At 39.3% G+C, this 13,601-nt stretch overlaps 1 protein-coding gene across 3 annotated transcripts in view; it reads right to left on the reverse strand.

Annotated features, from left to right (window-relative positions):
- Window positions 1-3,307: 3,307 nt before the first annotated feature.
- The window catches only part of rbpjb (recombination signal binding protein for immunoglobulin kappa J region b), a 55,536-nt gene continuing 45,242 nt past the window's right edge, over window positions 3,308-13,601 (reverse strand). For all 3 annotated transcript variants that reach the window (XM_059006493.1, XM_034015218.3, XM_059006494.1), the window contains one exon: window positions 3,308-7,704. In XM_059006493.1, coding sequence (XP_058862476.1) covers window positions 7,389-7,704 — 316 coding nt within the window. In that variant the 3' untranslated portion in view covers window positions 3,308-7,388. The remainder of the gene's footprint in view (window positions 7,705-13,601) is intronic.

A 13,601-nucleotide genomic window follows, 5' to 3' on the forward strand; every position in this document is an offset into this window, starting at 1 on the left:
TCCACTCAAATGTTTTGAAGATATATATATATATATATATATATATATATATATATATATATATATATATATATATATATATATATATATATAAAAAAATAATTGAAAAGTTGTGCATGCTGATGAAGTGGGGAGGCCAAATCAAGACTGATCCTCAGAGCCAGCATTGCATGATATAATAAAAATATAAGTTTATAGTTAATTGGAATTAATACAGACTCAAAGATAGAAGTAAAAATGATGTCACAATATATAGAACACCATTACATCATGTAAGAATAAATCATGGATTTGAATGTAAACAATAACAAGTAGTTGTCATGCCGTCAAAAACCTATAAATACCTCCAATGTTTGGATTCAAACACAGGCTCCCTTGAGAAAGATATGTACAACATATCGAAACGTTGGGCAGCTGACTCTGAGCTAAAATATATATATATATATATATATATATATATATATATATATATATATATATATATATATATATATATAATTTGTTATTTTTCCTGTTAGAACAATTTTGGAAACTTATCAAATTAGGATAACGAGATGTTAAAATAGTTTGTAATGTGTGTTGAAGGTGTAAGATGTTGCTCAGTGTGGTGCATAACCCTTCTATATTTAAATGAACTTGAATCTCATTCATGCTCAATACTTCCCAGTATTTTCAACTCAGTGTTTTTTGCATAATGTGAATGGCAGAATCATCTTTGAAGAAGAAGCCTGAAAGCTATTATTTCATTGAAGAAAAAGGCACTTGGATTTGATACATTAGCAGTTAAAGATGAGCAAGATGCCAAACCAAATAAGGGATCGAACAGACGTTTAGGGGTACAAAAAAATTGCCTTTTCAAAGAAACAGCATACTGTACTGTACAGATTTGTGCAACAGCCTGTCCTGAGCCTGTTGGCTGTAGTTCATTTAGACATTGAGAAATTTGCAGCTACATTGATATTCATGGGCAATCCAGAAGCTTGTATTAATTGAGTCAGATTTTAGCACTGCATTCCCTGCTTTTTCTTACAAAAAAATTGTCTTTGCATTCTATTCATAGTTGTTTTGGGGCTGGGGAGGCTTCTGTTCATTGATAACAGATGTAGTTTACATCTTAGTGCCGCTGCCTGGCTCCAGATCTGAACCGCCCAGTACTAAGTGACTACATGTTCCTGCTGTAATTGATAATGGGACCTGAACTCCAGTCCTTGTGAGTGAACTCTCTTTAGACAGGCCTTGGCTGGGAGAGCTCCTTTCAGAAGCTATTGATGGTGTCAGTTTAATAATTCCCAGACCCCTATGCTAAGATCATACTTGTGTGTTCAGATTGACTCTACAGCTCCATCTTACCTAACAATTCACTCGTCAGCCTTTAAAACAGAAGGACCTAGAAAGCCAATTGTGAACAGATCACCCATTAACTAGGCCTTGCACATCTGCTTCTGCTAAATACACACTTTATAGTAACATGTGTTTATGACGTCTGTATTTAACCACTGTCAGTTGAAGTTTCTATAAATGTATGCCTTTCTTGCCTCGTCCTTGACCTACGAGTAAGATCATAGATGTGTTTGTGTCGTTAGCAACAAAGTGTTCTCAACTTGGTGGGATTTGTTGCAGCTGTGTTAACTCCAAAGGACTATCTCAATGTAACTCGCCAGTCAGCACTGTTGTTTGAGGATACATGTGATACCGTTTGCAGAACAAGTTTCTCTACAGTTTAAATCTGTCACAATTGAAAGCTGCTATTCCTTTTCAGTGTTTTGTTCTTGTGAAAAATATTAGACTTCAGCCGTTTGTTAAAGGTTTGACACATTGATATGTACATTATGTGGCAGATGTCCTCTTCAGATTACAATTTCAGCTATTTAGTACGGAACATAAACAGATGGAAACTTTACCCCACCACAGTTGACACTTTCAGCTACATATATAAAACGCTGTCTAAATATGCTATTTTATATATTGTACAAAGAAAATCCTTCTGTTGCTTTTCTGTTGATTGATTTGGAAATAAGAATGTAATGTATATGTATTCCTGCATCCTAAGCTATAAAGCTCACACTGCTTATAAATGGCCATTATTTGTATTCGTTTTTATGTGTGCTCTAACCATAACATTAATGGCATTACTACCCATTTCATTATACGGAACACAAATACACTTCACTTAACGTATGATGTATTTATTCTTGACTGGTATTTATAAAGCACCTATACATAAATCCGATACAACAAACACACCGCACGCTCATGACAAGAGGAAGGTGATGCTGCCCAGGAACAGGCTGGTTTATCTTTATTTGCTCAACACTAGCTTTTCAAATACGGCTGCCTGCTCCAGCCAGGCATTGCTGTATTTTCCAGTTCAAAAGTCGAGATCACAAAAACCTTATAAGAATACCTTGCATTGTTGTCGCAGTCTCCACTTCCAATTGCTTTGAGATAACTAAATCAAGCACATGTCAACTCTTGTTCTTAATCTTCTTGACTCGGTGCCATCAAATGTTGACAGCAATTATCCGCTCTGAAATTCAGACTATGAACCACAAGCGATGCTGTTCTACAAGGACTGGGAGCGATATAGTATTTGTTTAAAATTAAAGCCATTACAGCATAGTTCTGTATATTCAAATATTCATATTAATACCATCCATGCATACAATTCTATTATGATGCATAATCTAAATTCTACTGTGGGTACATTTTCAAAAGATGGTAATGAAGCAAGTTTAGATTATTAATGTTTAGGATGTGGGGCAATTGTGGGACTATAAACATCTGTATCTAATTCCTGCATTCCAAACCCCTTTACTATATACGGGTGTGTTACCTAACAGATGCAGGTGGAACAACATTAAACACATTTGGTAAGCCATAAAATTAAAACATAAGGGAGAACTTTCTCCAATTGAAAACAAACAGAAGAGCAAGACAAATGAATTTATGAAACTGCATGAAAAGAATAACCAAAACTAAAAAGTTTCTGGGTAAAAATGTTTATTTCTTCCAGAATAAATGTGTGAAATGTATTGACTTCAAGCTGTTTGTTTAAAATAACCCACATAGGATTGGTGTCTATTATAGAAGACAAGAAGCAGTGGAAGCCTCTTTACAGTGTTATTTCATTTAAAGAATTACAGAATTCGTTTTTTGGGAAGAATACAAATATTACTATGATGCCATACACATGTCTAAACAGTGTAACTTACAATCTTTTACCCTTGCATGACACCTACTCCTGCTCATGAAATGAATGAATTTACATATGTCTTGTGTTAAAAACAGTAAACAAAAAACACACGTGTGGTTTACATTTCAGTTTTATTTCTTGATTTTGCCCATATTGCAGGTTTTGCGTCAATAAAATATGGAACTGAGCAGGTGGAATATGTACAAAAATGATGCCATCATAAACTGTCCCCTTATTTAATGTTATTGCTAAAATAGTACATGTGCACATTTGCTACTACTTTACCCTTTGAGTACTGAGAGCTCTACTGCATCTAAATATAACACAGTGGCTACAGTACTACCAAGAATGTAGTACAGTATTTCTGCAGACAATACAGTAAGATGGAACTAGTAAAAATGTAATCCACGTTTTGTACAGAAGACACTTCAGTTCTCAAAAGGGTTCAGTATGAAAACTGTTATTTCATATCGTTCCCAACAAAGCTGCCTCTCAATCCCACATTGCAGTGCATGAAAACATTAAAGTCAAACATTTGGCATATTAAAGGATACACGTTTGTTCAGAGCTCATTTTAAAACAGCTGCTTTCTGAAGAAAACACTAATGGAAATATGTCAACTAAAGTATATCATGAAAGTGTGACTGACAAATGTTTATATATATATATCTTTAATTTTTTTTTTTTATTATTATTATTATTTTTTTTACAAAATCTTTGTTCCATCAGCTTTGTGTTACCACTGTCTGTAGCTCTGGTAACTATTGTAACATTTACATTTCCACCAGAAAGAATTTCTATAGTTAGATGGATTTGCTGTTCTGTGCTGTTTTTGTTTAAATTAACAGAAAGCAAATGAATCGTAAATTGGGTAGAAAGGTTATTACTGTTGACCATTAATTACTTCTGCAAAATCCATATATAAGCTTTTACTACAGTCGTTAAGCCCCAGTTCATCCTTACTAACCAAATTAATGTAAACAGTCGAACCACAAAAGATTGTCTATTAGATATGTTCAAATTCTTGCCTTCCCTCAAAGATGAAGTGTTCACTTCACTTTCAGTGACAGACTGCAGTTCATAACAATGATACATAGTGTTTGTAAATAACAATCATAGAAACAAAACCAGAACAGACCCTGCAATGGCAATTGGATACTTGGATATTTGTAACGTTTCGGGTTTAAAGATATGGAATTTACATTATAAAAGTGGAAGAAAGAATATCAATTCCCTCTGGTATGCCAACTTTCAAAAGACAAGGAAGCCAACAGGAAATCATGGAAGGGGTTTGTTTCATTTCATTTCATTTCAATAAGTACAGCATATGGTAAAGCAATTTAAAAAAAAAGTTAAAGGCGGCATACAGTACACAGTAAAAAGAAACCAATTTCACTGATATGAATGCAACTCAACTGTGAAAAGTTGCCTTGTTGCTTTAATGAAGTTTAATGCCACCCTGGAGAAATGCAGCCCACCCCCAACCAACTCTACTCACCAGCACTGCAGCAGTGTGTCTACTGACAGCTACTGGAAGGCCTAATGCACTTGTTTGCTGGCGAAATTAACAAAAGCTAAAAATGTGTTAAAATAATTTAAAGGACAAATACCACACTGTACATTGGGCATATATATATATTATATTAAAAAAAAAAAACACAAATTTAAAAAATCTATAGCTCAGAATATGGGAAAACATTCCTCCCTATTGTGGTTTGAAAATGTACCTTTTGCAGGACTATCTGCATGTTATGTAGACATTCAAAAATCTCCACTTACACAACCCAACATTTTTGAAAAGCTGTTAAAAGACTTAACATGGACTTTTGGAAATCTCTGTATTTTGATATGCTATCTTTGTTTCACAGATATTAGTTACAGAAAACATCCTGAATGCAGCTCACATTGGTGTCCAATCCTGGTCCTGGAGGGCCGCTGTCCCTCCTGGTTTTTGTTCCAACTGTACCCTAAATTAATTAAATGGACCAATTAAGCTTCTAATAAGCACTTAATTGGTTCAATTAAGTAATTTAGGGTACAGTTGGAACAAAAACCAGGAGAGACACCAGCCCTCCAGACCAGGATTGGACACCCCTGCTGAGTGGAAAATAAAATACAATAAAAAATAAAATTTGTAAGAAGCTAGCTAAACTTATTCACCTCAATAACCCGCAAATAAAACAAATGTAGTAGTGCAGACTTAAAAATGCACAGAGAGCAAACTAAAAGCACATTGGAAAGGGGTCAGTGGTTGATTTAAGGAAAACCTCAGGTACACTTTTCTGTAGTTTACATTTTACAGGTATGAAAAGTAGACACTGTATTTCAGCAAAGATTACTTGCTTAGCAAGTCTTATGGGCGGCTACACGGGACTCACAGTTTAGTATTTTAGATCAGAATTTTCCATATAAGCGCTTTACTAAGGCATTGTCACTATAAAATGGGGAATATTTTTTTTTCCCTTTCAGATTTTCTGAACAGGAAATACTGCAGCATATGTAGATAAGAAATATGTACAGTACCAGTTACAAAGTGAACCGATTGAAAAATGCCCTCACCCAGTTATTCCTACTGTAGCATGTTACTTCCACAAAGTCCAATTATTCAAACTGACAATGCATGAGAAACAAAAAGGTAAGTGCATTACACAGCTGCAGCTAGAGATGGGCTAAACTAATCGAATACAATATGAATGTAACTGTAGTCATATAACCACAGTAGGACCATACCAGGATCCAGTTGTACAGTGCATGCCATCTGTTGATTTATGACTTAAAACAATAAGCTCTTTAACAGACACTCACTTCCCAACCTCATGGCCAAAGCATCATTAAAAAAAAAAAAAATTAAAAGCTGCTGAAATTCAAAGGCGATTGAACAGCAAAATGACAAGGCATTTTAAAAAAATCAACACTTTCCAGCACAGAAGCAGCAGTAAGGCCACAACTAATTCAAATATCCGTCTCAAACTCCTCCTATTGAGCATATTAATCATCAGCACTCTGGCTGTAGAAGATAGGGGATTATGTCTATAAAATAACTCGGACATTGGGAAGACAGGGTAGTTAGAAAACATGTGAACAAATATTAACACCAGCACTTTGACAGGACTGCACACAGCATTAAAACAATACACATTTGGTTATTTTTGCCTTTATATTTGTTTATATGGGTTACATGCATTTAAAATACTAGATTACAAAATTCCAGAAAAACTGAATTAAATGTGTAACCCTTCAGGAATTATTTAACATTCGACAAATAATGCAAATTAACCATATAAACTGTTTGAGCTTGGCCTGGCCTAAACCGACAACTGCTAATGTGAATACTTTGATTTCGGAACTCTGATAAGGACAGAACCTTGTATGTAAAATACAGACATACAAAAAAATAATAAAAAAGTGAAAGAACTAGACGGAACACTGCTGCTCCAATTCACAATGATTTTATAAAAAGGTTTCAAAGGTTAGCGTACATCATGTATTGCAGGCAAGGCAGAGGCATTGCTTAAAGCTTTTCTTTTCTTTTCTTTGACTTCATATAACTGAAACAAACAGGCCCTCTCAGGTTCTACTATAATGAAGTTAACACACCTTCAGTTTTGTAAAGTCACAAGACTTTAGTTTAAAAAACAAAAACAAAAAAGTAGTTCCAGTCAGAGACCAAACTACAGGTTTTACTGGAAGAGTAAGATAGCTATAATATACAAGCAAGGCCAGGCCTGCGACCTGTATATACTTCAGCGCAAAAATATCAACTATTTGGTAACAAAAGTGGACTATATGTTTAATACAAAAAAGGTATGGTGAAAAGGTACCTTTACTAAAGCTTATACAAGATCCTTGGTCCATAAAAACTATGTTATCATGTTCTATATGCTTTCTTCTACTTTGCTGAACCTCCAGCCACACACACACACACACACACACACACATTTATACATCTTGCCCCTTTACAAAAAAAACTGAAAAATAGACTTTTCTTTATTAAAGTTTTATACATGGCTGATGTATCCTGTGGTTTCTTTATTTACCCTTACTTGATCTGGGCTCCTACCACTTCACTTCAGATCAAAACAGGTTTGTCCCTATGAAACCACAATGGGTGTCCAAAATTACAGTTGTTTTTTTTCTTCTTTTTTTCCTTTATGCAGCACTTGTCAGTTTAAAGTCTTTCGTTTCAGTTTGCAGGTTAAGATGCTACCGTTGCTGCTGAAGATGTGACGTTGGTAGAATTTGTGGTGACAGTTGTGTAACTTCCCTCACTATTTGTGTTGGGTTCACTTGATGCCATCAGGCTTGAGTGTGCTCGGAGGATGGCTCCAGCAGCATTGCAGTGTGGTCTGGGCCCTGGCTCTGGTGTGTAAGTGAAAGTAAGGCTGGTGGAGTAGATAATCCCATCGTTTCGAACCAAAGTGACAGGGACCTGAACTGGCTGCCGAACCCACCGCCAGCCCTCGCGGAATGCAGAAATATCTGGAACCACGCAGAGCATGCTCTCTGCACACCTGTAAGAAATGTAAATACAAGACTTCAGAACAACATAGGGGTCTAAACATGATACAGGAGCTTCACTGTGTTCCCATGCCAAGCTGGTTCAATACTGTGGACAGCGCACACTGGTCATCATTATAATGGGCAAGCTGCACTCACAGCGCCTCAATCTTGACCTGCACAGTCCTGTCCTGGCCATTTCAACAAGAATGCTGAATTGCATGTTGCGTTGTGACTAATGTACAGTAAACCAGGTGCTTAGTTGACACCACCAAACTATGTAAGTTGGCTTTGCCACGCAGGCTCCCTGCAAGTCAGTTTTAATCATGACAGGAAAGACAGCAGACCGAAACTGACATTTGCATAAAATTTCAAACCAAACAATAACGTCAAAAGATAAAACCTAACCCAAACTGATAGCACATTATTATTTACAATGAAGCGTGCTAGTTTCAGCACTATGCTGTCAGGCATTTTCAGGAGCTCATCACACACACTGCTACATGCAGACAGTTCAAATTACTAATATTAATAATGACAAGACCTACCTGATAGATTCCAACAGCCCTCAGTACAGTTTGTTGGTGGAAGGTGCTGGTGCTATGCACACACTCAGTCTGTGTACCCTAAACAGTATGTTAAAAAACTGCATCCTAACAAGTGAAAAGCTGAAGCTGGAAGTCCGAGTTAAATAATAATAATAATAATAATAATAATAATAATAATAATAATAATAATAATAATAATAATGAGTTTATTTGTCACAGTTAAACATATGTAATAATGTTATGTCCTGTTCCCTTGGCTGCACAAACGCAGTTCCGTTTTTCAGTTTTAAAAACTGTCATTTCGGTTTTACTGAAAACCGATTAGGACGTCAAAAACAGCTGAAAAAGAGTTGATAAAAAAAATTGAAACAATCATAACTGACTTGCATCACTAGTCTGCACAGAAGACTTTGATTTTACAGACTAGTTACATTGAATCAGTGCTGTGCTTGCTGCCTCTGGTATCCTTTTTGATAGTGGTAGGTGTTTTGTAACCTTTACAAGGACCGAGGTGGTGTTAACATGATCATACTGAAGTGGGCTTCTAAGACCGCGATCATGTAAACAAGATAAAAAAATGCACTTCGTTTTGATGACTTACAGGGCCACCATACTTTGCAGTGCAGGCTTGAAACACATATCAATGGACAGGGGAGGGACTGACGTTCCTGGGAGGTGCATTTAGTGTCGAAAGGGCAGAGACAGTCTACAGCAGCCCGGCAGAGACAAAAACATCACAGAAACTCGTTTAAAGCCAATAAAAAAGGGGAAACACTGTAAATCTGATGTATTTGACTTATTATATTAGAACATTTATTCTGTCTCGTGTGTTTTAATCTATCTGTCGATCTATCTATCTATCTATCTATCCATGTTTATACAACATTTATAAAGATCAAGAAACGTGTGGATATAAGCAGGTATTTCATGAACTAAATGTATTAGGTATGTTTATTTGCCTTATTACTGATAATAATGGAATGCATAACTTATTTTATCATTAGGGCATCAAAATGGGTAGTAGGAGGAGAGCGCTTGGCTTCTGGAATGCGACTACCACCAATTCGAGCATACATGGATGACATGACAACCATGACTACAACAGTAGCCTGCACTAATCGATTATTGGGCAAATTAACCAATAACATTGAATGGGCACGAATGCAATTCAAGCCCACTAAATCAAGGAGCATCTCTGTAATTAAAGGCAAAGTAGTAGATAAAACATTCTTCATTAATGGTGAGGCAATACCAACAGTGTCTGAGAAGCCAGTGAAGAGTCTTGGGAGATGGTACGACGGGGATCTAAAGGACACAGTTCGTGTGGGAGAAGTTAGACAACAAGCAGTGGAAGGGTTGAAGAGCATAGACAGCTGCGCTCTACCAGGTAAACTAAAACTCTGGTGCTTTCAGTTTGGTCTACTGCCGAGGTTGCTGTGGCCACTGACTGTGTACGAGGTTTCTTTGACGACAGTAGAGAAGCTGGAAGCTTTAATCAGTTCATACATCAGGAAATGGTTGGGAGTTCCACGCTGCCTCAGCAGAGTGGGACTTTATGGTAAAGGAATACTGCAGCTACCAGTCTCTGCTCTAACCGAGGAGTTTAAGTGCGCCAAGGTCAGACTGGAAATGACATTAGTAGAGTCACGCGATAAATGCGTAAGGGAGGCAGCACCTGTGTTGAAAACTGGAAGAAAGTGGGCGGCAAAGAAAGCTGTGGAAGATGCAAAGGCTGCCCTTCGAATTGGTGATATCATGGGGCAAGTTCAGCATGGAAGAGGGGGTCTTGGTTTCAGTTCAACTCCTCCTACATGGCACAAGGCGGCCCCAGCTCAAAGAAGGAAGCTGGTAGTCAACGAGGTGCAAAAGCAGGAGGAGAGGATGAGGTGTATAAAGGCCATTTCCCAGGCCAAACAGGGAGAATGGATGAGATGGGAGAGTGTGGAACAACGCAAGATTGGCTGGCAAGACCTATGGTCAATGGAACAGAGCAGGATCAGTTTCCTCATCAGGTCAACATATGATGTTCTCCCATCACCACAGAACCTAAACCTCTGGGTAGGAGAGGATCCCTCATGTCCTTTGTGTTCATCACCTGCAACATTAAGGCACATTTTGACAGGATGTAAGGTGGCTCTTAGCCAAGGACGGTTTACTTGGCGCCATGACCAGGTGCTGCGATGTTTGGCCTTAGCATTGGAAGACAAGCGTAACATGACCAATAAGTTGCCACCTGTTCCATCAAAACATTACACACAAAAGACAACATTCCTCCGCCCAGGAGAGCAACCACCAAGAAAAGGTGTTAAAACCAATCCTCGCCCAGGACAACTGGAAGCTGCTAGAGACTGGAATATGCTGGCAGATGTTGGTCAACGGCTTATTTTTCCACCTGAGATTGCCACCACTAACCTTCGACCAGATATTGTCTTGTGGTCTGGATCAGCACGCCTTGTTCACCTGATAGAGTTAACAGTGCCATGGGAGGACGCTGTAGATGAGGCGTATGAGAGGAAGAAACTGCGGTATGCTCAACTAGCCACTGAAGCGGAACAGCGAGGATGGAGAGTTCGGGTTTACCCAGTGGAAGTGGGTTGTCGAGGATTTGTGGCACACTCTACAACCCGGTTTCTCAGAGACGTCGGATTCAGTGGCCAAGAGTTGCGTCGCACAGTGAAGAACTTATCTGAAGCAGCAGAGAGGAGCAGCAACTGGCTGTGGTTGAGACGGAAAGATTCTGGCTGGGGACAGGTAAGTAAGCTGGGCTGAGTTGAGTGGGGGACGGAGGGGGGTGATGCTGGGACGCCAGAATCACCGTCGAGCCCTCTTGAGGTGTCGTGGGCTAGTCGACGAAACACTGAGGATGGAAGGTGCCCACTTGAAAACCCCAGAGATGTACCCTACTTAGCTCAATCCAGACGGTTGTCATGCTGATGCGCTGGGGAGGCCGCACTTTGGTTGATCCCCGGAGCCAGCATCGCAGCCGTTGTGTGTGCTGATGCGCCAGGGAGGCAAAATAAGCTGATCCCTGGAGCCAGCATTACACTTCAGCCATTAACACCAGACAGAAGGATATCTACATCATCATATGGAAGGAAACGTAAATGGATGGAGACGCATATGGATCACATTAGTTTACTGTAAAGCTACGTCTTAGTTGGTGCTTATCTTGGCGAGAGCCGAGTTCAAATCAGCATGAAGTTTTAACATCTACTCTCGTGTAATGGAAATCATGAAGATCTGGATACGTCCAGTGACTGCTGTGAATAGTGCAGCTGGCAACAAGGGAAAGACCTTGTGACAGCCTGGAGAGACAGCTGACAGGAGGAAAGAGACCCCATTGGGGCTGGTAAGGGTTAGCTACCCTTGTCGGCAGTATCCAGCTCTGTGTTTACAGGATGCTGGAGACACCCGCCCAAGGCTTCTAAGAAATTAAAGAGAAAAATACCCCTAGAGTCTGCGAGAGCGGGGGCGGAAGATGACTCAACGTTGGACAACACGGTTAACGACTTAGGAACGGAAACGGATATGAGTATGGAGAGTACTTCACAAAAGACTAGTTCAAGATCTGCAGTTAACAAAGACATAGAACTCCAGGTTTGTGTCTGCGGCTGGAGCAAGGCGACAACGGTCAGGGGTTTGAAGATTCATCAAGGGAGAATGAAATGCTTGAGGGAGAAGGGACAAGGGCCTCGCATTGATCAGTACTTCTTACGAAGTCAGTCAAGTCAGTCGAATGAAATCCAGCGACAGGAAGCAAACCACAGTTCGCAGGATATCAGCACCCCTGTCATAGATGTGAGGAGGACTTGCATGGACACAGTTAGTGATGAACCTAATGATCCTTGTGAACCCGGTCAGACAAACCAGCATAAGAGAGAAAAGAACCTCAACGGGCACAAGCCTGGAGTTAAATGGCCAAGAGCTTGTGAGAAAACTGCATGGGACACAGTAAACACAGATCTCTGCGTTGCATTGGAAAGATTAAGTGGAACAGTTGAAAAGAAGCTGGATAAATTTGGGGACATCATCTACGCATATGGAAGTGAGAGGTTTGGAGTTGAAAAAAGGAAGGAAAAAGTACAAACTATTCCTGGAAAGTCTAGACGGCAGCAGGAGATTGAACGCTTAGTTAGAGAAAGGAGACAGCTGAGGAACCAATGGAGAAGAGCAGAACAAAGTCAGAAGGAGGGACTCAATCTCTTACAAAGGGTCATAAAAGATAAGCTTGCAACATTGCGCAGAGCTGAGCGCCTACGGAAACGTTACAAAAAGAAGGAGCGTGCGAGAACTAACTTTTATAAAGACCCATTCAAATTTGTAAAGAAGTTATTCACCAGTGAGAAGAATGGCACACTAAAAGCATCTAAGGTTGAGCTGGAGAGATATTTGGAGGAAACACATACAGATTCAAAAAGGCAGGAGCCTATGTCAATTCCGTCAGACATCCCACCTATCAATCCACCAGAATACCAAATGGAGGACTGTGCACCTAAGTGGAAAGAAATAGAGCAAGCTGTGAAAAAAGCAAGGGCTTCATCATCTCCAGGGCCTAATGGAGTTCCGTACAGAGTGTACAAGAGTGCTTCAGGAGTTCTACGAATTCTGTGGAAATTGATGAAAGTGGCATGGGAAAAACAGGTTGTACCAAGAGCATGGCGCCGAGCAGGTGGAGTCTTTATACCTAAAGAAAAAGATTCTACAAGCATCAGTCAGTTTCGTCCCATTTCCCTATTAAACGTAGAAGGCAAGATTTTCTTCAGCATTATTGCTCAGAGATTGTCAGCTTACCTATTAAAGAACTGCTTCATTGACACTTCAATACAAAAAGCGGGCATTCCAGGTTTCCCAGGTTGCTTAGAACACATCAATGTGATCTGGCAACAAATTCAATCAGCTAAAAAGGAGAGGAAGGAGCTCCATGTGACATTCCTGGATTTGGCTAATGCATATGGTTCAGTGCCACATGAACTACTTTGGGCAGCATTTGATTTTTTCAGTGTACCGATGACAATAACAAATTTAGTGAAAGCCTATTTTGGAGATTTGCAATTCAGTTTTTCAACTTCAGAATTCAGCACTACATGGCAATGCCTAGAGGTTGGAATAATGGCAGGATGCACCATTTCTCCACTGGCTTTTACCATGGCAATGGAAGTAATCATTAGGGCATCAAAATGGGTAGTAGGAGGAGAGCGCTTGGCTTCTGGAATGCGACTACCACCAATTCGAGCATACATGGATGACATGACAACCATGACTACAACAGTAGCCTGCACTAATCGATTATTGGGCAAATTAACCAATAACATTGAATGGGCACGAATGCAATTCAAGCCCACTAAATCAAGGAGCATCTCTGT

Source organism: Acipenser ruthenus, chromosome 2 (assembly GCF_902713425.1).
Source record: "Acipenser ruthenus chromosome 2, fAciRut3.2 maternal haplotype, whole genome shotgun sequence".
Classification (NCBI taxonomy): Eukaryota; Metazoa; Chordata; class Actinopteri; order Acipenseriformes; family Acipenseridae; genus Acipenser; species Acipenser ruthenus.